The 26,604-nt window shown below is 37.1% G+C and overlaps 2 protein-coding genes across 3 annotated transcripts in view; both read left to right on the top strand.

Moving 5' to 3' along the window:
• Window positions 1-9,307, top strand: part of pibf1 (progesterone immunomodulatory binding factor 1) — a 34,090-nt gene extending 24,783 nt beyond the window's left edge. The window contains exons 15-18 of the mRNA XM_057331391.1: window positions 1,187-1,317; window positions 2,806-2,890; window positions 7,950-8,123; window positions 8,486-9,307. Coding sequence (XP_057187374.1) covers window positions 1,187-1,317; window positions 2,806-2,890; window positions 7,950-8,123; window positions 8,486-8,539 — 444 coding nt within the window. The 3' untranslated portion in view covers window positions 8,540-9,307. The remainder of the gene's footprint in view (window positions 1-1,186; window positions 1,318-2,805; window positions 2,891-7,949; window positions 8,124-8,485) is intronic.
• Window positions 9,308-9,468: 161 nt separating this feature from the next.
• On the top strand, window positions 9,469-16,517 carry klf5a (Kruppel like factor 5a). Of its 2 annotated transcripts, none has more exons than XM_057331392.1 (4): window positions 9,469-9,800; window positions 11,268-12,174; window positions 12,835-12,894; window positions 15,048-16,517. In XM_057331392.1, exons 1-4 carry the CDS (start codon window positions 9,630-9,632, stop codon window positions 15,224-15,226), a joined length of 1,317 nt encoding a protein of 438 aa, XP_057187375.1. In that variant the 5' UTR covers window positions 9,469-9,629; the 3' UTR covers window positions 15,227-16,517. The 2 variants fall into 2 exon arrangements, with proteins under 2 accessions (XP_057187375.1, XP_057187376.1); XM_057331393.1 differs by lacking the exon at window positions 9,469-9,800 and adding an exon at window positions 9,812-11,158.
• The last annotated feature ends 10,087 nt before the right edge of the window (window positions 16,518-26,604 follow it).

Below are 26,604 nucleotides of genomic sequence, written 5' to 3'. Positions count from 1 at the left end.
GATGCGATTGCCCTTGTTCTTTTGCCGTATCAGACAGACACTCTGGTTATGCCACGGCCAATCGGAGCAGCTGTTGAGCAATGGTAATGAGTGTACCATGTAGGTGGCCTCCACTGTTGGCAAACAGACCTTACCTGTGTCAGACATGACGGATTGATACTTTGTATGTCTTTCTGAATTCGCTGCGAAAGAAAACCAAGTTTTCTTTACAAAAATTCCTCAGATTGCTCACTTAGCCACCCACACGGCAGCAACCTCTCGTTGCATGCAGACATCAGGAGCCCCACCCTGCCACTGCAGCACAGACGTTTGCTTCCAAAGATAGTAAGAGCTCACCTGTGAACATGTCCAGATGTCATCTTCTGTTTTATGCACTGAATCTTATCACCTCTGACAGTCGCTGACTGATGGCTTTGCTTATAGAGATTTCACTTTTTATTTGGCAGATGAAAATACTGTTCTTTAGATTGTTTTGTATAACCTGTTCAGGTGTTTTTTTCAAGGGATAATGCACAGCCAAGACAATGTTTAAGGGTTTAATCATTTGTCATCAATTGGGTATATAGCCTATATTTAATTTATTTGTAATTATTCAAAGAGCCCAGTTGACCTTTTTAGGTGGTTGTTATCTTGGAATAACATACATTGGAATGTTGCAAGTGGCCAATCATAATCAAGTATTCCAGATGTATGTAATAAGGAACAATAACAGCAACAAACGTTGTGTTTTTTTGTGAATTATTGGGAAAATGTAGTTATTGTTACTACTAACCCCTAAACCAGCCTCAACATAATGATAGCTGACAACCTTAAAGGAGCAGTTCACCCAAAAATGAAAATTCTGTAACCAAACAGTTCTTGGCCATCATTGATTACCATAGTAGGAAAAATTGCTTTATGAATTTCTTTGTTCGGTTGAACACAAAAGATGATATTTTGAGAAATGTAGGAAAGCAAACAGTTCTGCGGCACTTTTGACTACCATTGTATTTTTTCCTGCTATGGTAGTCAATGGTGGCCAAGAACTGTTTGGTTACAAGCAGTCTTCCAAATATCTTTCTCTGTGTTCATCAGAACAAAGACATTTTTACAGATATGGAACAACTCGAGGGTGAGTAAATGATGGCAGAATTGTTATTTTTGGTTGATCTGTCCATTTAAGTTCAAGAAATTTTGTGTCTTCCAGTTGGAGGCGGCCAACAAGCTTCTTCAGCTGGCCCAGCAACCGCACAGCTACCTGATTGAGACAGTGCGGCAGAGAGACACTCAGATCCACGCATTGAAAGAGCGTCTCGCACGGATAGAAGAGGAAGTGAGGTAAGGCTGAAAACAAACGCACATGTATCATCACAGCATGATCCAGTCTTTAAAACAAAGCATTTGAAAGGATGTAGGCAGAGTCTCTATTATTGTTTCCTAACAATGGTTGCGACGGTTCCTGAATACATTTATGTCCATGTTCATGGCAGATGCTTTCTATGTATAGCACAGGTGGGTATGCGTATAGCACAGGTGTGTGTATTTACAATATATGTATTAAAAAAAATGGTAGCAAAAAATGAACAGATAATGTTTTTGGATTGAATGGAATTTTCTTTATCTCAAGCATTCTCTTCACTTAGTAAACAAAAACTTACTATAAAACTAACGCAGATTTGTGTGGCAAAAAAAAAGATGTGTTGTGGTGAAAATGACACTGAGATGAAATGTGACCATTTATGTAAACATAATCAGTATTTAAGTGATTTATTTATGATAGATTTTCATATTTTATATATTTATGAATTGCGGTATTAAAAACAATCAACAATGGGATTCAAATAGAAACAATAAAGGTTATGCATAAAAGACTTTTCATAAACCATAAAATCTAAAGATTTTTATCGTTAAAAAATTATGAAGGCATGGTAAGTTCATTTGTAGAAAAAGCTTAAAGGTTTAGTTTTAATTTAAATATTACTGTATACTTGAAAATGTTAATGGGACATTAAACTGGGTGAGAAAAGATAAGTCATTATGTGAAATATCTTCTGTTTCATCTCATTAGAGAGCCAGAGTAATCGACCTGCAGATAAAGGTCAGAAGCTGTGCACACCTGACAGCTCTGAGTGTATGTGTCTGTGCGTGTGTGCATGCCTGGCTTTTGTTGGCTAAATCACATATCAATGACAGGTATAATCTCCCCCCATCCCCCTCTCCCTTAAACTCTTTTTATATAAACTGTACACGCAAGTTAAACTGAGACAGAGGAACGTCTAATACCGGAGACAATCCTCACTAAAGGAAATAGGAAACATAGTCCAGATCAGCATGACAGGTTCTGCACTGACAGGTGTTGAGGAGTCAGTGAGGTGTATGGCATTTATGCATGGGTCGCTGATTTCACATTGGTTTTATTTGAAGGTTTTTTAATCAGTGTTTGCTTAACTGCTTCTGTCAAGGCCTGTAGTTGTGAGTTCATTCACAGCTCGATGGTCAATTCTGCGTAAATGGACTCTCAGGTTTTACACATTGAGTTAAATACCTAGAAAGAGCCAGAAAAGCCTTTTGACTATGTGTGTCATCACTCATTCAGTGTGTTTGACATACAAATTTGATGTGTTGGAATGCAGTTTTTACTCCATGAATGTACAGTACACGTGGGTGACTATTTAACCTTACATGCAGATGGATTAGTATTTCATTGTGTTATTGTTTGAATGTATTTGCTATCACTAATTTACAAAAATATATATTTTGTGATGTACAAAGCAGAGCCTTAGACACCTCACATTATAAATGATGTGTGTATGTTTATTTTTCCAGAGCACTGCGAAAAGAAAAGACTGCATTGCTGCAGGTGAAAAATAACATGGCAGCTGATCTGGAAAGGCTCCTGAACCACAGAGAGGTAAGTGATGTGTCAGCAGATTAAAAACCAGCACAATTCCTTAATTCATTCTTTTCAGTGGCATCTCATGCGTTTTAGAAAAAAATATGCTAATCTACCTAATGCACCGTGATTTATGTTTTAGTATACTGTTTTATTTCAGATGTTTAAAAAAAACATACAAGGCAGTGTTGATTGGAAACAACCTTTTTATTACTTATTAAATATACTCCCATTACACAGTTTATTACCTTACTTTTTTATCGTTATTTTGAGACGCTACCAACCCAACATTTACATTTGGGTGTGTCATGTATTGTGCATCCCACAGTGATGAATGAATTACAGTTACATTTTGTCTTGGGTGGAGACAGTCATACACATGATTAAGCTGCTATATTTTGTGCCATACATTAAGTGCCGTCTCTGGTATTAATTTAATGATATGTTTGGTGTATTATGTTAATTACATTACATTAATGCGTCATTCTGCAATTGCAGTGGCATTGCCATATAAAAAATAAATCTCATCACCAGTGTGTTATACATTCCCCTCTATGTTAGATCATTTGTATTGGCTTGAAATGACTGGCTGCATCTTTTGTCAGTGGTGTGACGTGCTTTTTAACCTAATTAAAGGTTATTAAAACCAGCAATACTACTGACATAGTTTACGGTAAAGGCATAAAGCATATAATAACTGGATAGAGATGCTACATATCGCAGGTATTCGCAGACAATATGTCTTTTGTCTTGATAACCCTTGTCTCCTTTATACTACTCTACATAAATTCAGCCAAATTTGACAGGATTTGTTTGTCGTCGTGATTCATAAATGACGTGGGGCGTCGGAATGCAAGATTTGATTGTTTCGTTCTGTATAGTTTGTCATAGTACTGTATATGACAACCAACATTGCACCTGCAACCCTTCACAACGTTTCAACAGATAAACTAGCATGTTTTCCCACGTCCTTCACAACGGGTTGTCATTGCCAATAGGAGCACAGACGTAGCTTTTAAACAGTGCAAAACGAAAAATAAACTATTATATTTGATGAAGGAAAGGTTCGTTGAGATATGGCAACAATACTTCAGCCTTTATGATGTATCGGAAAAGAGTGATAAAAGGTAAATGCTTGTATCGGATGTGCTTTGCAACCCAGTGAGTACTTGGAGCATTAAACTAGAAAATCATTCATTGTGACGATGCGACAGCCAGTACAAAACACACTGTTTGTTGACGCTCTTGTTTGTGGAAGTCACTCGCTACTTCCGCCTTTCTCAATGACATCACACACATCATAAAACATGAAAATTTTACTTGTTGGGAAACAACGTATAGTGACATTGTTTCTTGCCCATGACAAGATAAGAATTTTGAAGCCAAAATGGCATAATCTGACAACGTGACTATCGTAACAGATAAAAAATCATGCAGCACGCATTAGATCATTTTGATACATTTTTATCTTCATCCATTTTTATTAAATACAATTAAAATTATTACCACCATTGATAATAAAATTAGTGAATACAGGAGACTTTCAAAATTAACAATATTAAGAAATTATAAATAATTGCAACACGCAATATTTAAAAAAAAGAAGCTACTAATCCATTGTAGCTTGTCGCATATCAGTGTTGTGGGCAAAAACTCTAAATACCATGGAAAAGAAAAATATTTTTTAAAGTTGCAACATCACATCGTGTCTGGTGTGGACACTGTGAAAGGTGTCTTAAACATGTATGCTGTACACTAGTTTTACTTCCATCTGAAGGTAAGTGACAGCGAGTATTAAACAGAAAAGAATAAAACTCACACATTATAATTGGTTATACACAATACCTTTTTTTAATTTACATACATTGTCTATTAAAAGTGTCCATACAAGTTTGAGAGCAAGACACACACACTAGGTGTGTCCTTGTTCATTGTCATCTATCATCCAGCCCTTCCATTTCAAACAGCAGTTACAGTACATGTATCTGCACTGTCTAAACAAGTCATCACCCTGTTAAAAGGCCTCTTGGGCAAACGTGGCTCTAACCGATCAATGGATTTGTTGCTTTGTTCCGAATGCCTTAACATTTCACCACAGCTTGATCATTTGTAGTGAAAGCTTTTTTAGAAGTGTTTGAGGTACACTCGCTAACTAGAAAATCCAGTCGTTCAGGTCAACTGTTTCCCATGATCAAGTCGTCGGACTAGTCATAACTTCGCAAGAGTGCCTGTGGTTTTCTGACAGACATCTAGTAGATTGCCTCATTGTGAGGATCTGATGTGTGACACCAAATCTACCTGACCCATATGTTTTGAATGTAGTGTTTTGAAAGGTATGGTATGAACTACTAAACCGGCAATCAATACATCGTATTGGTTTTGTTTTGAAAAGGTTATCTTAATTTACTGTTCTATTGCATCTGTATTCATTTTATGGTGTGATGCTGTATTGAAAGACAGATTTAAGGTACATTACACCTCTTCTGACGTTCTGAAGTCTCAGGATATTAAAGGCAAGGCGTAACTGATTAAGCTCTGGTGAAATCTGGAGCTATTTTCAACCAAATACTGCTGGCACACACTGTGCCGACTTCACAACTTCCAGTGGCATGTTGGCAGAAAGCATGCAATCCTTACAGACAGCTGCTCCTCTCTGGCACTTTTTAGCATACCAGGGCATACGGCCGTGCAGTGATAAATAGAAATATTGAATGACTCTTACGCATCAGGCTGATCCACATTGACCACTGAACTGGGCTGCCGTGTACTAGCAGGAGATGTTTTAAATCGTTCACAAATTTCAAAATTGGTTTATATTTTGGATTGCTTTTTAACAAGTAAAAATAACTGTTCACAAGTAATATTATATATTTTTTTACTGTGCTTATAACTTTTTGTTTTATTCTAGAAGATTTTTCACTCTAAAAAAAGTTACTGTTGTTTTACGTGATACAATTTACACTCGAAAAAAATTTGTAAATTTTTAAGGTGTGAAATTAATAAAATATATTGTTTAAATTGTGTAACTGTTAAGTAAAAAAATTAAGTAAATCTGAAAAACTCAAATGTATCTATTAGAATTCAACAAAAATATTAAGTGTATATTAAAAATATAATTTATTAAGGAAATACTTATTTGTTTGATTAAATAAACTTAAATAGTATATGTCAATTTTAGAGAAATTAACGGTTGGGTTTTTAATCACATTTTTTTCACATCACAATATGTCCCGCTGAAATAATTAGTTAAAGTTAATATAACTGTTTGTTTTTGTGATATTTACTAAGCCACATTCATTATTTTTTAGAGGCCATATCTGTCACTTTCCTTTGCTTTTCTTTACTGAAGGAGATTTAATGTCCATGGTTTTAGCAGCATGCTGAAACAAGAAGTTGCTCTTCTCCTGTGATCTTTGAGTATAATTAATTTATTCACTTAAGTCAGGTAAAAACTTGAAGAGATCTGTTTAACGCAGCCACAAATGACTAATAAGTTGTAGTTAAGACAAGACTGTGGTTGAACGCAAGGATTATAAACATACATTAACTGATGTATTAATACACAGTTGTCAGCAAGTATTTGAATTGTTTGCAACTCTACAGTACAAAACCAGATAATATATAGCAAATAATTCCAGATCTTGTCATTACTTTAAGTAGCTTATGTATTTTTTTCTTCTATTCATTGTTTTTAGGCCACCTTACATCCTTAGGGCCCTATTTTCACAATCTAAGCGCATGGTTTAAAGCGCACGGCGCAGGTGCACTCAGGGCGTGTCCGAATCCACTTTTGCTAATTTAACGACGGGAAAACGGTCGCCGCCCCCGGGCGCATGGTCTAAACGGGTTGTCCCGATTCTCTTAATGAGTAATGGGCCATGTTTTGTGGGCCAAACATGCAGTAAACCAATCAGAGTCTCATCTCCCATTCTCTTTGAGAGCCAGTTGCGCTCGCGAAGTTAAAGCGCGCAAGCAGACCGTCTACAGGACAAGCCGGATTTTTATCTTTATGTCCACAATAATAATATTTTACATTGTAATCCATTTATTTGTAATATTTGGCATTATTGTGTGCTGCTGCGGGTCCCTCTGTTTGTAATAAGCAGAATGTACGAGCACTGTGCACCCGCCTATAGGCGCATATTCCTAATGTGCTCTTTAAATAACAAAAAAAATTGCACCATTGACTTTAGACCAGGTTTGAGTTGGTCTTGAGTTGAGTTGGTCTTCAGTTCCTCAAAATAGCAATGCGCCAACAATGCGCCTGAGCACACCTCTTTTTTAGACCAACACGCCCCATGGGCGCACAAATGAGCGCAAATGCATTTGCTATTTAAACAACGCGGCGCAGGATGGGAAAATGAGAACTGCGTCGGGCGGAAGCTAGCAAAAAACACTTGCACTGCACCTTGCGCCTCATGTGCAATAGGGCCCTTAGTGTCTTAATGCTATGAGGACAACTAAAACAATTATAAGAAATTGGGTCATTCTTTTTTGTCTGTTTTAGTCAGCTGTGTACACAAATATTTTTCCGTAAACTTTTATCTGTTCTCACAATTCTCCGAACAGAATTATACGAATTATTTCAGAGTACAGTGAAAGAAAGCTGTGTTGTTTGAGGGCGTTTCCTTCCATTGATTCAGAAGTATTTACAGAAGTAGAGCCTTGTTCTTTGCATAGGTACTTTCAGGGCACAGATTTAAAAAAATAAATAAAGTGTCTGAATAATTACAACAAACCAATTACTCTTTAAAACAAAAATCATTTATGCACAAGTGGCCTTGTTTATATGTACACATTAGTTAAAACATTGATTATCATTTGTGTGTTTGTGTGTCACAATTCAGACATGCAGAAATACACCAAACATTAGGTTGTGTGATCCATCACTGTCCATAGTTTCAATGTCAATTGTCCTGCCTAAGGTCATAGCACTCCTGGCACAACAATGCTGTAATCCAAGCACTTTAGAAACTTTTGACTTCTTCTACCTGTTATCAAGAAGATGGCTTTTGTGGGATGAAGGTTAGATCATTAACCATGGAGCTAACACTGATTTGTTCTTACTCTGTTGCAGGAACTGTCTGTGATGAAGCAAGTCTTGATTAACATGCGCTCACAGCAGCGTGGTGAGCATGTTTCTCTTTCCCTACCTGAGCTTGAGACAGATGGTACAGCGGTTCACAGACACAGACAATTAAAAAACACAGATGAGGAGCAGTATAACCATGGTCCCAAACCCACAGTGTTTGTAAGTTTTACCTGCCTGTCCATGTAGAGAGCCTTTCAAATTGTATTTCTGGACTCACACCATCATAAAAAAGGTAAAAAGCTGACACTGGGATGTCACTATTTAAAAAGGTACATATATTTGGTACCAATGTACCTGTTAAGGCACTAATAAGAATTCTATAGGTACAAAGGTGTACTTTTTGACAGGGCTTCTGCCCCAGTGACAGCTTTTGTAACTTTTATGTCAATATTTATTTAGCTTGCCACTTAGCTTGCCATTTAGCCTCATACTTATTGCTAGACCCACATAAACGTTTGATACATTTGTATAAAACTTTTCCTCCAAGCAAATATTTAACTCATTTTTCTTTCTTCTTACAGACCAATAAAGAAGTTCCAGATTGGTACAGAAAACTAAAACGGAAAACCGAATAATAGACTTGTTCAACCCGTTTAAGAGTGTAACATGTCATGCAATCCCTGATGAAAGCATGTTTAAGCTATTAGACGACTTATTACATAACTAGTTACACAGGTTTGCATGTGTTTATGTAGCCTTCAAGTACACAGACAAAGAATTTCTTGCCATTAAATCACTTTTATGCAGTTGTATAATGTAAATCTTTGAATTTGTTGTACTTTTAGTGTGGGTTGAATTTAACTGTAAATTTCTATTTACATTTCATGTACAAACTAGAAACTACAAAAAGAAAAAGATGAACCCTGTTAAATGAAAAATAGCTGATTATGTAAATGTGTCATTTGATTGTAACAAGATCTGGATCCTGCGTTTTGATTCATAAGACGCGAGACATGCGGTTGATAAAAATAGAGGAGTGCGCGCATACCTTAATCACAGCAGCATCGCGCGCTTATTTGTGTCATCTTAATGTTACGCGGCGCAGTCTCGAATGTCCAACAAGAACAGCAGTAGAAGAGCTTCATTTTGTTGATTCAGGTTGAATTGGACTTTTTATTTCCTGCATTATATTGCTTTAAAATTGTGTTGGACCTTGATTTTATGCTTTGGATATGTTTACTGTTTATAACAAGGTCTGTTTTTCTCACACAATCATTTATTTACTCTTTATCGATGCTCGTTTTGACGGTATGCTCTGCAGAAATTATTATTAATAAGGGAACGTTTCGTGACATTTTGATTATAACCCATAAGTAAATATTTCCCCCAGCTTTATTGAGCGTCGTGCTGTCTTCACGCAGGTAAATGGCTTGACATGTTTAACTCCAGCACTGTTTTGACGGCTTGCTTCAGCTGTTACAGTAACACTCAGCAGTAGTAAAGGTGTAGTCGTCTCGCTCTCTGAAAGTCACGCCCCGCCCTTTCAGTGCTCATACATATGCCGGGGCTCCAGGAACGGAGGAAGGCAAAACGGGACGTTACTACCGAAAGCACGCGCACACACGGGTGTCATTCCATGCAACATACTGTACACTCACCTCCTCCTACCCATCGTCTTTCAAAACACATTTTTGCGGACGCTCTTTCCATCGCATCCACGGGTTTATGGCCGCTACACTTCTTACGATGAGCTCCGCGCTCGCGCCGGGACAGGATGAGTTTCTCTCGTTTCTCAAACCCTCACTATCCGACGGCTTTCAGGAGGACTCCTCTCTGTATTCCTTTGAAGTCAAGAATCCCGACACTGAAAGGGGCTTATCTGGCGACTACTCTCAGGTAATTGTTCTTTTTTGCTCTGTTTGCTGTTCTCGAGAATGTCTGTTTGACTGGATGAAGTAGGCTAAGGTTGATATGTATCCAGTCACGCCGTTGCAAATTATGGCGCGTGCTCCACGCCTGCAGTCCCGTCATCGTCGCGTCTTTTTAAAAGCTTATTCAATTAAATAAATGTACAGTGTTCGGTATTTTAGAAGGATTCGGTTATCTTGTCGGGATTTCCCCGCGGCTGTAACGGAGGGGAGAGGATGGGCTGGGTCGGATAGACTCGTGTCAGTTGCTTGCAGTTGGTGTCTTGGCTACCGAACCGTCAACAACTGACTCCCCCTCCTCGCCCACGCGCGCACCGCACCGAAACTTCCCAGCAACGCCGAGCCTGGATCTGAAAACTTGTGAAAGAGATACATGTCCGGCGAACAGCTGGAAGATCTAAATCCAGAAATAGCTATGCGTAAAGAGCACTTCAACAGCCCTGGTATTCCGAGTGTGCGAGTTATTTTCTTCCCTCTTGTTTATTGCACAAGTGACTCTATGTAGAGATAATGAATGAACATTGATGCATTATATTCTACCGATTACGGTTTCATGATAATTGAACGGGGTTCGTTCGGAAAGGCTGAGCAATCTTTCCAGCATGCTTTCCACCTGTCAGCAAAGTCTGTTTTGAGCTTGTGGTATGAGCACTGTTTTACAGTCTAAGGCGGAATCTAGCAGAGACGTATTGAAGGAGACTTGATAAATGTTTTACCTCTGACTGCTCTATGCAGCTTTATACAGAAGTGCACGCGCTTCATCCTCTCTTGTACCTTTTGCGTGATCACAGATCATACGTACAAATAAATCATATTTTACTAATATAGATTTTATGGTTCTTAGCTCGACATGTTTACAGATGTTGTGAACTTGACCAGATATTGATAATACAAAGTTATGACTTTTATTTAAATCGTTTGTGTGTATTTTTTTCTTAGCTCTCCTGGAAGCTTAACAAAACAGATGTCACAGATGTGTCATGCATTGAGTTTCACCTGCTTCAACATTTTTGTCTGTTGTGAACCCCACCTAGCAAGTACAGAATGGAGACACTATAACGTCTAAATAAATGCTAAACTATTTTACCATTAATTGTTTTGCATAATGCATTTGTATAGTAAACCATTTAATGCCTTTCAATAGCCAGTATTTCCCTGAACATGTTGGGTTAGCTGAGTAAGCAGGGCGGTTGGCCATTGTTGCAACAGTAAGTGAATATATATGCATTCCTGCAAGCTTTTCTAAAATTTTATGTATACCGTGATTGTGCTCAGCCAACACAAGCAGTCCCAAGAGATCCTGGTAGATTTGCTGACAGAAGCAAAGTATGCAATATTCAAGCAGTTGCAGAATTATCATTCTGTTTATCACGTTTACCGTTGATGGCATTTACAACTGCAACACAATCTTATGATTCTCTCTTTTACTCCCCAGGCTAAATTAGAGATGGATAAATATCTATCTCCACAACCTGTGGCTCTCCCAGAGCCAAAGAAATCACGGCGAGACAGTGCTTCTGTAGTGGACCACTTTTTCGGGGATGACCAAGGTTCCCCATACAGCATCAACATGAATGTCTACCTGCCTGACATCGCGTATTTAAGAACCGGGCTGTGCCGGCCGACACGACATTCAGTCCCCAACCAGATCAAAACTGAAACCGTGACAGCTCCTTTTTCTCATCCAGAGTGCCCGGTAAGCACAAATGGTCCATCTCCGCCAACGTTACCAGAATTCACCAGCATCTTTAATTCGAATTCCACTCCGGGGTCTGGAATCAACACGGTGGATGACAATAGCTGTGTCTTTATCAAGCAGGAGATGCAAGGTTTTGACATACCACAGGATGGGCCTCTCTTTCAGCTCCTCAATTCAGAGCTGGATATCCCCCATAATGCTGTCACAGACTCTCACTCCCACCCTCATGCTCAGTCTATGCACACACAGATGCCCACTTTCCACGACCTGCACTTAGCAGCCCAACAGACTTCTGCCAAGACATACTGTGGCATGCACGCCACCGGGTACCCTCTCGGCCCCGGTCACTTTGTTCACCCCCAGGGTCAGGCCCACTCGCATCTCAAAATGCCTTACCTTCCTCCCTCACCGCCCACTTCAGAACCAGGCAGTCCTGACAGACAGAAGGAACTGCTTCACAATCTGACACCACCGCCATCTTACGCCGCCACTATTGCTTCCAAAATGGCCGTCAGCGCACCCAGTCATCCGACCCCCACCTCAACACGAGCTCCTGCAACCACTGGGTCCATGCCTGTCCGATACAACCGAAGGACAAACCCAGACCTCGAAAAGAGAAGGATACACCACTGTGATTTTCAAGGTACGTATAAACCACCCCTTCCCAATAACATCACTGTAGCGAGACTTCTTATTTCAGCAATAAATCTATATTATGCAATTATAAAAAGCAACGGTTTTCATGCCCAGTTCACATGTACAGTATAAGGCCAAGTTCAAAAGAGCTTGCACGTTTTTCTACCATGCTTTTTACTCACGCTCGGATCCACTGTTAAATAATTCAGAGATGGCTAAAGCCTTTTAACCAGGGCTCAAAATGAATGCCAAAGAGTTGACGTCAGGCTGATTGTTATTGAATCTTGTTGCATCAAATTGACTGGGCAAATTGTAAAACAGACAAGCCTCACAGTGCCATTAATAGTGCATTTACGCTAAGAAGCTGTATGTCTGAAGCGACGCGCTTTGCAATTTAGAACCCATCACTGCTTTGCCTCACTGAGTGGGGTTTTATAGCTCAAGAGTTGAGATGGGCTTTGGACTCCTAATTGACAAAGAAAGTAGCCTGAAACCAAAGAACCGGATGTTCTCATTTGTGACTGTGGTGATGAATGAATGAACTGATTCTAATGAAACCATAAAACGATTAAAATCAAACACAAAAATGCTTTTTTGTTCCTTTAACAATTCTGTCAAATGCAAAAAATGTTGTTTTAATATATTTTTAATGTATTTCTTTTTTTAGGTTGTAAGAAAGTTTACACCAAGTCGTCCCATCTAAAAGCTCACTTGAGGACACACACTGGTAAGAGTTCTCCAATTAAAAATGGTTTTATTTATGCTCGATAAAGCTGGACCCGTCTCCTATTTTGGCACTTTACTGTCGTGTTGCTGGGCAGAAGCGCGTTGTTGGCATGCACATGTGTTCATTCTTGCACGCCGCCTGAAAGTTATCGTCCGTCGCCCCCTAATATGATGCGCCAAAACCGTGCCCAAATACATGCACACATGAACAACCTTTTCATGCGTTTCCACGTCAAATATATAAATGATCTCAATGCTACATTTGTAAATATCAGCATTAGTTGTTTGTGCTCTGTCTGTATTTGGAGAAGCAGAATTAGGATGAACATGAGCAGTCTCTTCTGTGTGTGTAAATATTCATAAATATTCTTTGCTATGTGACTTGGATAAACAAGCACTTAATCACTACTTATCAGGCAATCCGATCCGATTAGAATTTTCCAGGTATAGATTTGTGTCACCAAGTCGTCGAAAACCTAATCACTCACACATTGCTTTTAAACCACTATTATGACAAGACCACCCACTGTTTTCCATAGGACTGCTGTATATAAATTAACTGAACTAAAGCGTGTCAGAGTGGACATGACGATTCGACTCTAGGTGCTACTGTCAAACTAATATTATGACATTTAGTCAATCGCAGCCAATTCTGATGCCAATTCCATCTATAGAACAGGGTAGCCAAATAAATGTCAAACAGTGATTTGATACTAAAATTGTTTTTAAACGATTATTTTAAAAAAAATTTTTTATAGAGTAACAACAGGAAATGTGAGATTTTTGGGTACTGTAGACTTTTGATATTATTTTTGTTAAATGGACACAATTATTGGTCAATGTTGATTAATGGGTCTGTATTAATATTCCAGTCTATGAATAATGACTTTGACCTTGATAACAGCTGGCAAAAACAGGGGACTCTGATTTCTCTGTTCTATCCCCACACTCAAATTCAAGTTTTTCATATTTTTTTACTTATAAATGTTCTTATTTAGTTCAATTATATGAACATCTACCACTATATCGTTATTCAGAGTTTAAATAGTTCACCCAAAAATAAAAATTCTGTCATGAATTACTCACTCTCTGGTTGTTCCAAACCTGTATACATTTCTTTGTTTGGTAGAACACGGAGAAATATATTTGGATGAATGCTTGTAACTAAACAGTTCATTTTTCCTACTATGGGAGACAATGGGGTCCTAGAACTGTTTGGTTATAAGCATTCTTCCAAATATCTTTCTATTTGTTTATCAGAACAAATACATTGATACAGATTTGGAACAACTCAAAGGTGAGTAAATGATGACAGAATTTACATTTTTGGGAGAACTATCCCTTTAATAAACGGGGGATTCTCTTTTATTTTTCTTTGACATAGAGAACCCTCACCCTGAACAGATAACCAGAAAAGAGAGGAGCCCCAGGCAGACAGCATATAAGATGAGCTATTTAAACAAGTCATTACAGGATTCCTGTTTGAGGCTTTCGTCATGCATGTTAAAGCCCCACGACAGGCACATTTTCTGACGTTTGGTTAATCGTTTTTGGAAGTGCCGCGCCTACTGCATGAGGTGGAAACAGCTGAACTCACAGTATCACTCTTTATAGTCTACGGGCTTCCGTACTTAAAGACAACAACCATGAGAACGATAACGTGTTATGTTGTTTGCGGGTGGTGTTCGGCCATGCTGATATTTCAAAGAATCAAATAATATTCCAAGTATTGTGGTTTCAGTGCACATGTGTTGAGGGATTATCAGACCGGCCCTGTTTCTGGAAAAAGAAATGAATTTTGTATTGTCTTGGAAAATTGGCTTTAAATCCAAGAGTTAGAAAGACAAACATTGAGTAAGAAGACTGGCGCATATGGATTTCGTCTTGTCAACACGCATGAACACAACTTTAATCTTAGTGATAGATTAAGTGAATTTTATGTGCTTTATCCACACCTCTAATATATGTTTGTTATGGTTACCACAGCAATTACACAGAGAAGCGTTACACAGATTAATCATTTAGTATTACTAATGCATTAGTAAGGTGGAAACAGGTTAAAAACCTGTTTTAACTGAATGGAAACAGTTTCTGTCTTGTTCTAATCATTACTGCATTTACCTAACCAGACGTGGTACCTATTGTGTTCTTCAGGTGAGAAGCCATACAGGTGCACATGGGAGGGCTGTGACTGGCGGTTCGCTCGTTCAGATGAACTGACGCGTCACTTCAGGAAGCACACGGGAGCCAAACCCTTCCAGTGTGCCGTGTGCAGCCGAAGCTTCTCTCGATCCGATCATCTCGCTCTGCATATGAAGAGGCACCAGAATTAAACACAGAAGCCCACACACAAGCACACACACACTAACTGAAAAACACATACTTCTTATTATGCACTTGAAGTAAACTTATATCTTTGTCTATGCCATGACGAACCTTATAATGTTTGGGGGAAAACTTATTCTCGGATTTGACGAGACAAGTTGTCAAGGATAAAATAATTTTTTTATATTATGAAATCCAAAGTCTTTGCTAGTAGCTGCAAATGCCATAGTCTTCATTTACAGCACCTCATTCATTTTGAAATTCTCTTCAATGCAAATAAGCTGTCTTGTACATGAAACTGCCTTCTCAGCTTCTGATGTAAAAAAGACTTAAGTGGAAGATATAAGAGTGCAGTTACTGTACGTAGTTTTAAACATTTTAAAATGGAGCAGTAAAACATACAGAATTTGTGAAATCATGTACATACATCTACAAAGCACTAAGCCATCTCCCTTTTTACTTTGCACTTGAATTTGACTGGAAAAGATGTATATGTGTGATAAATGCTTTTAATATATATCACTGGAATAGTTACTCCTCAAACAGGACTTTTGATTCCCTCTTCAGGCTGCCTCAGTTGCTGAAATATTTATAGCTTTGGATTATAATGTGCTGCTACTGAACAGCTATTATTTCTTGAATTATTAAACAATGGTATAGAAAAGAAATGAGAAGTGGAAAGGGCTTCAGACAGCTGTGTGATTTGTACAGGCTTCTTTATACAGAAGCATGCCGACCCATTTGTTTTCCAATTGTCATTGACGCATAAGCTCATATGAATGAACGAGACCATGACTGTTCTTTTGAAGTAAAGCCTTTGGAACACATTTCATCTTAAAGTGCCTTTTGATGTTTGTTTTTATCAGCATTACATACTAAAACTGCTCTGTTGTTCAAAAAGGCGACAGATCATTCGGAGAGTCATCATTATTTCACTATTACAGCAATTCAGGCATTTGACAAAAAGAGGGTTCAGTTTTACCCCAGATCTTTCTTGTAAAAAAAATCAATGTATTTATTGCATTGGCCTTGTGATGTGGAATTTGACAAGTTTTGTGTAATTGAAATGCCTTAATGTAAATACTATAACATTGTAAATATTAGTTTGGTTTATTTTGTTGCTCTGTTCTAATTTTGGGTCCTGGCCGTGTGATATACGTTTTTGATTTTTTTTATATATATTTTCATCTAAACTTATTTTGTAGATTTCCAGATTATTTCTAAATTGATTGTCCCTGTGAGATTTTTTGTCTAATGATTAAAATGAAATCTAATAAAATCAACTTTTTACAAACTGAACTTCACTTGCATGTTTGTGTTTGTAAAATATATAATGTTCTGCTTCATTTCTATAGTTTATATTGATGGACGACTAAAGCTTCCTGTTCACTCTTTGTGGTACTATAAATTTGTTTTAATTTGTTGATGTTTCCAAGGCCCACGAAAAATAAAGTTTAGCTACTGACAAAAAAGGAAAGATCAAACTGTCCAAGCATATAATTGTTTTAAAGATCATTCAAGCCCATTCAGCGACATTTAAATGTTCTTATCTGACATTTGTCATCGTTAAGAAGCAATTTTAAACAAAGCCCCAAGCTCTGAGGAAGAAAACTAATGGAAAATCCTTTCAGTGTCAAAGTATTACTCAAAGGATTGAGAGACATTAGCTTGTGAAACAGTGACAACAGTTTACAGTGCCTCAGTGTTAGATTTTATTATTCAGTGGAACCCAATTAGAATTTTATGAGGTTGCACATGTATTGCACGCTAAAAAGCATTACTGTTATATGAAAACAACAGCATTAGAAACCAATAAAATGCTGAAACTGAATATGTTGAAACCTCACGTATTCTGTGTACTTAGTGTAATTAGGTCTTGGACTTAAAGAATTCTATATGAACACTATAAAAACTACATGTATAATAACTATATAAAATCTGTTTTAATGGCTTGTGTGTAGCATACAGCATGTTCATGATGGTTCCCACAAACATTGCAAACTTCAGCTTACAGCCTTTAAAAAAACGATGACATCGTAATTGTAGATCTCACTACCGGAACATACAGAATTTCTCTACTTACAGATTCATAGATCGTGGTCTACTGTATCACTTAAACCAAACCTTTTCACATTAATTTCCCCTGTAAAAAATTCTAATTGAAATAATATACCTTCATATTGTGCATCTGTTTCTCATTTAGTTTACAGAACGAAAATGTCCCAGAGTTTTAGGTTCTGAGAAACTTGCCAGTGTAGATGGACACTGTTGGTGAGTGCACTGTTTGCTTTAAGCGGCATCAGTGGACTCTCGCAGTGCAACCGAATTACAAGCTGCCAAAACGTTAGGGACCCCTGTGAGCAAAGAAACAATACAGCTTTTGATATGAGATCAGGAAACACCACAAAGGAAAATAAATGCTTCCATTGCTTTTAAAGAGAAGGGGAATGTCTCCCCCTCTTCTACATATGTTCTTAGTTTGATCCCTCGGACAAACCTCAGCCTCTGGACATAATGAATTTCAGATGTCAAAGACAAAGGCAAACAATGAAAGCTCCGCTGGACCCAATCAGGAGGTTCTTGGAGGTTCCTCCTGAGAATTGTTACTCCTACAAGTCCTCTTCTCCCCTCTCTCTCCTCCACGTTTTTCTTCCTCTCCGGCCTCCCCCTTTCCGTAGCCTACATGGAGGTTTGAAACCCCCAGGGTGAACATTATTGCTCTAATGCATAGGGCCCCTCTGTTTCAGACCTCAAAACATCACAAGCTGCACTTTCTCATAACCTGTCTCAGTCAGATCGATATGAATGAGTCTTTTTTTTAACAAAATGATGAGATATACTGAATGGATAGTGAATGATAGAAAGGGAAAACACAGTCTGATAACCCGAAACTCATCACGTTGGTAGTTTACCCCAACACTAATATCTAATGTGTGCTGAAATGGTGTTTCTTTTCCAAAACTGTGCAGGTGGGAATTATTTTGTTTGGATAGAGTATTGCATGGCTTTTCCTCTCTGAAATATATAAGGAATATCAGAGGTGGGAAGTACCTGAGTAACTGACTTTTTGGAAAAAGATATTTCACTATGTTATAAATAGCACACTGTAAAACTTTGCTGTAGTTTTTGAAGCAGGTTTGCCAGTAACTTACTGTAGATTTAATTACTACTTAATATACTTTCCAATTACTACTGTTTTTAATTACTTTAATCAAAATTAAAACACTTTGTTTTCTGTAAAAATATTAAAAACTTCTTAAATTATGATACATTTAAATAACAAGAAAATTGACCCAAGATATTTAGTCTTGTTTTATGAAATAAAAATATATAAACTAGGTAAGTTTATGCTTAAAACAAAATTGTACATTAAATTTACAGTAAGTTACTGGCAAACCTGCTGCGAAATTACAGCAAAGTTTTACAGTGCATATTACTGTATACTTTTTACTCCACTACATTTCATCAATACATTTTTATGTGTTGTTCTACCTTTAATACTTAAGTACTTTGTACATTAAAAGTCTACTTTCTTACTTTTCCTCAAGAACAAAATGAGTACAATTTTCATGTACTTGTAAAAGTGTAAACAAAGCCCCAAGCTCTGAGGAAGAAAACTAATGGAAAATCCTTTCAGTGTCAAAGTATTACTCAAAGGATTGAGAGACATTAGCTTGTGAAACAGTGACAACAGTTTACAGTGCCTCAGTGTTAGTTTTTATTATTCAGTGGAACACTGTAAAACTTTGCTGTAGTTTTTGCAGCAGGTTTGCCAGTAACTTACTGTAGATTTAATTACTACTTAATGTACTTTCCAATTAGTACTGTTTTTAATTACTTTAATCAAAATTAAAACACTTTGACTTTTGAGATTCAAAATGAGCAAGAAGAGACTGGCATTAGCACAGCAACCCTGAAAAAAGGACATTCTTCCTAAGCTTTTTTCTCTTGTTTTCTGTAAAAATATTAAAAACTTCTTAAATTATGATACATTTACATAACAAGAAAAGTGACCCAAGATATTTAGTCTTGTTTTATGAAAGAAAAATATATAAACTAGGTAAGTTTATGCTTAAAACAAAATTGTACATGAAATCTACAGTAAGCTACTGGCAAACCTGCTGCAAAATTACAGCAAAGTTTTACAGTGCATATTACTGTATACTTTTTACTCCACTACATTTCATAAATACATTTTTATGTGTTGTTCTACCTTTAATACTTAAGTACATTAAAAGTCTTTCTTACGTTTCCTCAAGAACAAAATGAGTACAATTTTCATGTACTTTTCATACGTGTATTAAATGTAAAAACTAGACATGTATTTATCCAATGTAGTGGAGTAGAAGGTATGATGGATTCTAATGTAGGAAAGTACCATTTTTCCAAAGGAAAAATACTGATAAAATACTGATATTTTGAAAATGTACGTGTGAGTAAAAATACTTAAAGCAATAGTTAACATTCTTCAAAATATCATACAGGTCATACAGGTTTGAAATGACAAGAGGCTGGGTAAATAATGACAAAATCTTTATTTATGGCTGAACTACGACTTCCCACCTCTGAGGAAAATGTATTATTTTGTAAGCAAAAGACCTGTCAACCAAACAACCAAATTCAGGTTGACATAAAGACCAGTGAAGTGAAGATTATATGGGCCTATAAGTAAAGCAATAAAGTTCAAGCAGTCAAGGTCTCAGTTGTTTTGCAGAAACATCAGCCTGATTTACAGCACCCCACATATCACCCAACATATTCAATTTTACCTCTTCCCTCAAGCGCTGCTCAGCTGGATGGGGGGGGGGGGGGTTGGGGGTTGTGAAATTTGGAAAAATAAACCTATGGCCTCTTCTATTCTCATAGGGAGTTTGTTGGACACTGAAAACATCAGCTAAATGACTATATGTTTAAGGGGATTTAAATGCATTTCCAGTCTTGGGTAAATGTACAAATAGCGTGGTGCACATAATGTACCAACTGGTTGAATACCTTACTTTAGGAAACATCTCTTTTTGGAACATACTGCAGCAATATTGTTCAGCGTTCAAGTGCACCTTATATTCACACTGAGTGTGAAAGGAACTACTGCCTCACTGAAGAGATTAAAAACAATTAATGTCACATCTGGGCTTCTGGCTGCAGGCCGATACAACATGCTGCTTTTGGTGCAATTTTTCCAGTGTAGCTTTACAGACCACCCACACAGAAAGGAGGACCTGTTCCCAACACACTGTGGAAACATAATAAGCTTTGAATGAACACATGGGAGCTTGAGCTTATGGTTCTAATCATGTTCTTAATACCTTAATGGACAGTGGTTTCAAATGGGTACTTTCCCCTCTTAAACATCAACAGTGCTGCTCCGGGAGTGGGTTAGTGGGCGTGAGTTGCTCATGACATTTGTTTACCATAGCTGAAGACAAACTTAAGCCTACAAGACAGCTTGGACGCTGGTATCATCTACGTGTTAAACAGAGGGTGATTCACTGGTCTGCATCCGTGATTCAGCCACTCGGTACACTCACACCTCAGTGTGAGGAAAACAAAGTGGCAGACGCGACCTATGAAGCACTGCAAGTTTCCCCAGGACACCGAGAGGCAATATCATGACCTTATGCACTAAAACTGCTAAAATAGCTTGCATGGGAACATTTCATTACCTCAGTCATTCGACAGTGTCATTGCGGAAAGACGTCCACATCTGGTTACCACTGTGTTCATTCTGACCCATTGTTTATCAAATACTATTCAATCAATGTTCTGTGTAGGAATGGAGCTTTTAAGAGCGTTACAATCCTACTTTCAATCTGAAGTCAAGGGAGAATAAAAATGATTTTGCATTGTTAACAATTCAAGGAATCTTGAGGATGATTAAATAATTAAATTAAAATAATTAAATTATTACATTCATTGTTCATTTATGATAGTATAAATGAATTTGGAAGATACATTGGGTTAGATTTGTAAATCGTATATGTACTTAATGTATAAAGCAACATGTGGTATAAGGAGTGTCACCTGGGGCTAGATGTCACAAGGCAAAGTTTTTAAAAAGGTTTAGGAACTCAGAATATTTTGCATAATTTTTTTTTACATTTTTACTGTATCGTGCTGTAACATTACTGTATCACAACTGAAGAGTTTATTTGCAAAAAGTAATTATTACTTTACCAAAACAACCCAACTGTAGTTTGATTGATATTACTTGAAATGCACAATAAAACACTTTTCAATAGTAAATTATTAATTAACATTCCTCTAAATTAAAGAAATTGTAAAGATTATTGTCCATTGTTTCATTGTTAGTTTACATTAATTACATTAAGTATTTTTGATTTAACTGTTTAGCTGTTAGTTGCCATTAAATTTAAATGATTGTAAAGCTTTACTTACTTTTTAAACCCTTCTTACCTTAATTTAAGTTAAAAAAAGAAAAATTCTTTATATTTTGCTGTTTGCGTCGCATAATTTTTGTCTCTATTAATAATTATTCAACCATCATCCTATATTGATTTCTATAGGGTTTTGCTCAAAGTACACAGTAATAGGTTACCATTTTATCTGTTAATATTTCTGTGAATATAAAACTAAGGTTAAGACCCTTTTAAGTGTGCTTATGCTAGACCCCATTGCATGTGAGCACTCCTCTTCACAGCTGAAAAAAGTCAAGACATGAATGAGAGTATTTATTGATTTACTATCTGCTGTCACACACACACACACGCACGCACGCACACACTCACACATGCCATAAACCTGACAGATATACTCATTGGCCACTTATCAAATGTAGAACACACTGTCACACAGAACAGGAGACCACCTCCTTCTGTAAATAGACCACTCGCTATCCTGTTCTCACCTGCACTCCAGATAAATGATTAATGGTGGTTATTCAGATTTTAAATGAGTTTTGGGTAAAAGGCTAGTTTATGCCCCCCCCCAAAGGAAATCCTGACTGTCATGTTATTCCAAACCAGTATGAATTTGTTTTTTGCAGAAAACAAAAGATATTTTGAAGAAACAGCACTGAACCCCATTGACTTCCATTGTATGGACACAAAGTATTTCTCAAAATATATTTGTCTGTGTTTCACAGACAAAAGAGTAATGGGTTTAGAGTACAGGCTTTGAGGGAAAATGAATAATGACAGTTTTTTTTAGATTGAACAAATTTAGTTTCTTAATAAATGGCATTGAATTTAAGAAATCATATATGAACACATCATCAACTTTTTCAACCCACATTGATGTTTCTGAATTAGGCTATATTACATTTTCAGCATGTTTACATATTTTGTAGCTTTTTGTATCTTATTTTGTAGCTTATACATATTTTCATTTTCAAAATTAAAATGAAATGTACATAAAGATATACGTATGTAGGTTATAAAAAGGTTTAAAAAAGTTATAAAAAGGTAAGAAAGAGGTTGTTCTTTAAAGAACCTTTGCCTGAATGGTTCTTTGTGGAATCAAAGATGGTTCTTCTATGGCATCGCTGTGAAGAACCTTTCAAGCACTTTTATGTTTAAGAGTGTACTGCAACTTTTTCTATGAAAAACAAATGAAGTGTGCAAGTTTAATGCATAAGGTTTTAGACAATTAAAAACAAACCACCTACACTGTCATAAAAATTGTTTTACCTTTAAAATGTTTACCTTTAGTCTATAACAAAGGATGTACCTGCTGTACCTTTATGGCGTAAGACACGTATTTGTACCTTTAAAGGGTACAGCAGGTATACAGCAGGTACTTTGTCAGGGTACTTATAGAATTGCTTTGTGTTAAGTTTTCATGTTGTAATGTTGTCATGTCATAAAGGGAGAAACGTCCTTTATTATATTATTGTTGTGGATCTTTTCCTTTGAGACGTACAGTGATGTACAGAGAAGTGATGTTATTCTACAAGACCAGACTGTTAATTTGCTATAGATGCATGCACAAAAAAGCATTTACAAAGGATTAGCAAGGGAACACTGTTTTGTGTTTGGGCAGACAGAAAATACTTAAACAAATTATCTAGGTATTAAGTCATAAGTTATGTTTTGATAAAGGAGCACAAGCATGTCAGCAATATGACAGTTTGAAATGCATAATCATGCGCAATAGACAAGCAAATGGCAAGCAAATGCCACGCAAACAGGAGCAAAATTCTCTAGATGGGTCATACCTGACCAGACTCATGAGAGTTATTTCAGACAATCCGTCATTCAGGTTAAAAATAAATAAAACGTTCATTGTCTTATATAGCCAAGTTCTATTAATGGCTAATCCTCACCTGCATGCTATACAATGATTGGCAGCAACCCAAGCTTCCATGACAACAGATAATTGAAGCTAATGGATTCTCCTAATGTTTATATTCACTCTATACAAGCTCTCTGTAAGGTGAGCACCATCACTGTCGGCTAGTGAGCGCACACCTGTCACAAAGCACACATACACAAACAGCAAATGTGAAAGTTGTTGGGTTCTATTACAGTGTTTTTGTCCCGTATTACAAATGTTTGAGTAGTGCCTCAAAGCAGCTCTCTTTCATTCTCTCGGTTTCAAAACTTGGGTGATGCTTTAGGAAACAGGTTATATGTGTTTTGTGATGTCTGCAGGTTGGAATGGGTCCTTCCAGTGAATGTCAGTGACCCTGCCACAGGGCAGCAGAGAACTCCCTCAGGTCCTTTCTTGGTTCTTTCAACCTCAAATGAAACAGACCAGGTGCAGCCTCTTGTATCTTAAAGAATTTGGAATTTCTGTGCATGTGGGATTGTGCCGTGTATTTAACTCTGTGAAACACAGATGACTGCAGATTAACATAAAGTGTTCATATGGAGTATAAAGGTCCAGGCAATATTTACTTTACGCTATATATACTTTCTGAGGCATTTACTGTATATTTCTATTAAGCAATTTTTTCTAACCATAAAAATCAAACAGTTTACCCAAGTCTTAACTGCCCGCGTGTGTTAGAAATAAATTTGATTAAATGTGTTTGCCATATACATAAAACAGGACAAATTTTAATGCTGTAAACAAATATACTGTACATGCTTTAACCTAAGGCATATTTTTGTAATTTTATCAGAATGAGATCGGGCCGAGGACTGGGTGTGGTGTGTCACCCAAACATTTTTAATTGATCTGTTTCTGTTTTAATGAAAAATAATTATATATATACACATTATAATTTTACAATATTCATTTAAAATAAAATAAGAGGAATTCCAGCTGTAATTTTAAAAGTTTTTTTTTTTTCACACCAGATTTCTTGACTTTCTGCCTCTATAGTGCAAATGCACAATAATAAATGTAATAGATAATTGTTGACACAATTTCTACAAGGAGATTGAATGGCGGGTGAAACACTAAACTGACACGTGACATCACATTCTGATGGACTGATGAGGCACAAACAATTTGCTCGAAGACTTTTAAACCCTATACGGATCAAGCCTGTCCATCACCATATGATAAAAATCTGATTCCAATTTCCACTAAACCCAACCGTAACTCCAACAATCCGCGAGCCGAGTTTGTGTGGGTAGGGATGTAAGAAGGGTCTGTTTAACTTTTAAAATCCCAAAGTATTTCTTTTCTGTTAGTTTATAGTATGCATATAGTATATCTCAGAGGTGGCGATGCGATTTGGTGCGCGGGCGGACAGCCATTCCAAAACTTTCCGGGAGAATTGATCATCCTCCACACTCTTCTCCTGGGGGATCCCTAATATGAACTGACCGTTCTTATTTTCCCATGCACTCACAAGCTTGCATTTTTACGCACATGCACACGATACACACGTGGATGAGCACAAATGCACTTGCACGTGCACAGAAATAGTCTACCTGTCTAAATGATGGATCAAATGTCTCCAAATCTTGTCCGATCTCTTTCTCTGTCTGTCAAATCTTCATCGTCTGCATTCATTCTCCACAGTGTTGATGGAACGCAGCATTCAAAACTCCCTTTTCTAATGGTACATAAGGGACCTTAGACACAATAGCTTAGAAAAAACACCAAATAGAATTCTGCTACTGACCCCTAAACCCTCACCTCCCGCCCGCACACACATTGCTGACCTGTGTGGGATGAAGCTCCTTAGCTCATTCCGCGGAAGAAAGACTACAGATGTTCCTCAATCACTTCCATCAGGATCACTGGGCAGATCAGGCTTAATGTTCAGCTCTAGACTTCATGATGAGACCAACTTTATGATCTTTATTTTATATTCGGCTTTCCAGAGATGCTGGATGTGTTAGCCTTTATTTTTCATTCTAATTCTTAACACACTCCTCAGAATGAATTATAACACTGTAGGCAGATATTACTGCAGATTTATCCCATCTGTTGTATCACAAGTAAACATGCACTTTCAGAAGTATCACTGGTATTCAGATTATTCACTTTTTCTGTTAGGGCTCAGTTTGACCCTAGAAAAAACATACACTGTACACAATAATGAATATAAACGAATACAAAAATGAATACAAAGCAGCAATAATAAAATCGTACCGTGTTAAAATTCATTGCACTTAATACAAAATAAAATGGAGGATGTTTGCAGAATGTTTTATGTCAAGAATGTTTGAAATAATTAACCCAAAAATCTGAAAATTCTATCATCATTTGATCACATTCATGTCGTTATAAATCTTTCTTCTCTATAACACAAAAGAAGATTATTTAACGAATATCCATTTGGGTGGATTCAATACAATGGCACTGATTCTGGTTCGTAGTGACTCGCCACAATAGTTTTAATTCAAAGTAACCAGATATTTAAGCAATTTCACCATAAAATCGTAACTGCCGCCATGACACCTCGAGCAATCTTGAGTTAACAAAGTCATGAAGGTTCTACCTGATACTTCAAGGTATTAAAATGGCTAATAAAATGAAAATAAGAATTAACGTGATATGTCACCCAAAACGAGTAAATGATGACATGATTTTTATTTTTAGGTGAACTGTCACTTTAAAGCCCATTGCACATTGAGTCCGAAATTTGCGTCCAAAATTTCCGCACGATAAAAAATAAGTATGACCTCACGTTGTGTCAATCACATTTATACACTGCCTCCGATATTTTCATCCGTCATAAAAAAATTCGGACCGGGTTCGATTTTCTGCGTTTTTCGCATCCGTCAAGCATTTTGAGTGGCCTTTTTTAACAATTCAGAGACACCATACAAATGAGAGCCAAATACGTAAAAACGCATCCGAAAATTTCGGACTGTATGTGCAAAGACCTTAAGTCTTGGTTGGATTGTTAATATTGCATCTTGGGTTTAGTGACAGGTGCAGTATGTTATAGATGCTGTATAGCATATGCACAGTATTCAGTTGAGCAAAATTGAGTTTCAAACATGGATGGTCAAAGTGCAGCTGA

Source organism: Triplophysa rosa, linkage group LG4 (assembly GCF_024868665.1).
Source record: "Triplophysa rosa linkage group LG4, Trosa_1v2, whole genome shotgun sequence".
Classification (NCBI taxonomy): Eukaryota; Metazoa; Chordata; class Actinopteri; order Cypriniformes; family Nemacheilidae; genus Triplophysa; species Triplophysa rosa.
Note: the sequence above shows the minus strand (reverse complement) of the source record. Positions and strands in the feature narration are given on the sequence as shown.

Coding starts and splice junctions, on each gene's coding strand:
- klf5a (XM_057331392.1), top strand. CDS start 9,630: ATGGCCGCTACACTTCTTACGATGAGCTCCGCGCTCGCGCCGGGACAG. Junction 12,175..12,834: donor ACACCACTGTGATTTTCAAG/GTACGTATAAAC, acceptor TTCTTTTTTTAG/GTTGTAAGAAAGTTTACACC. Junction 12,895..15,047: donor TCACTTGAGGACACACACTG/GTAAGAGTTCTC, acceptor TGTGTTCTTCAG/GTGAGAAGCCATACAGGTGC.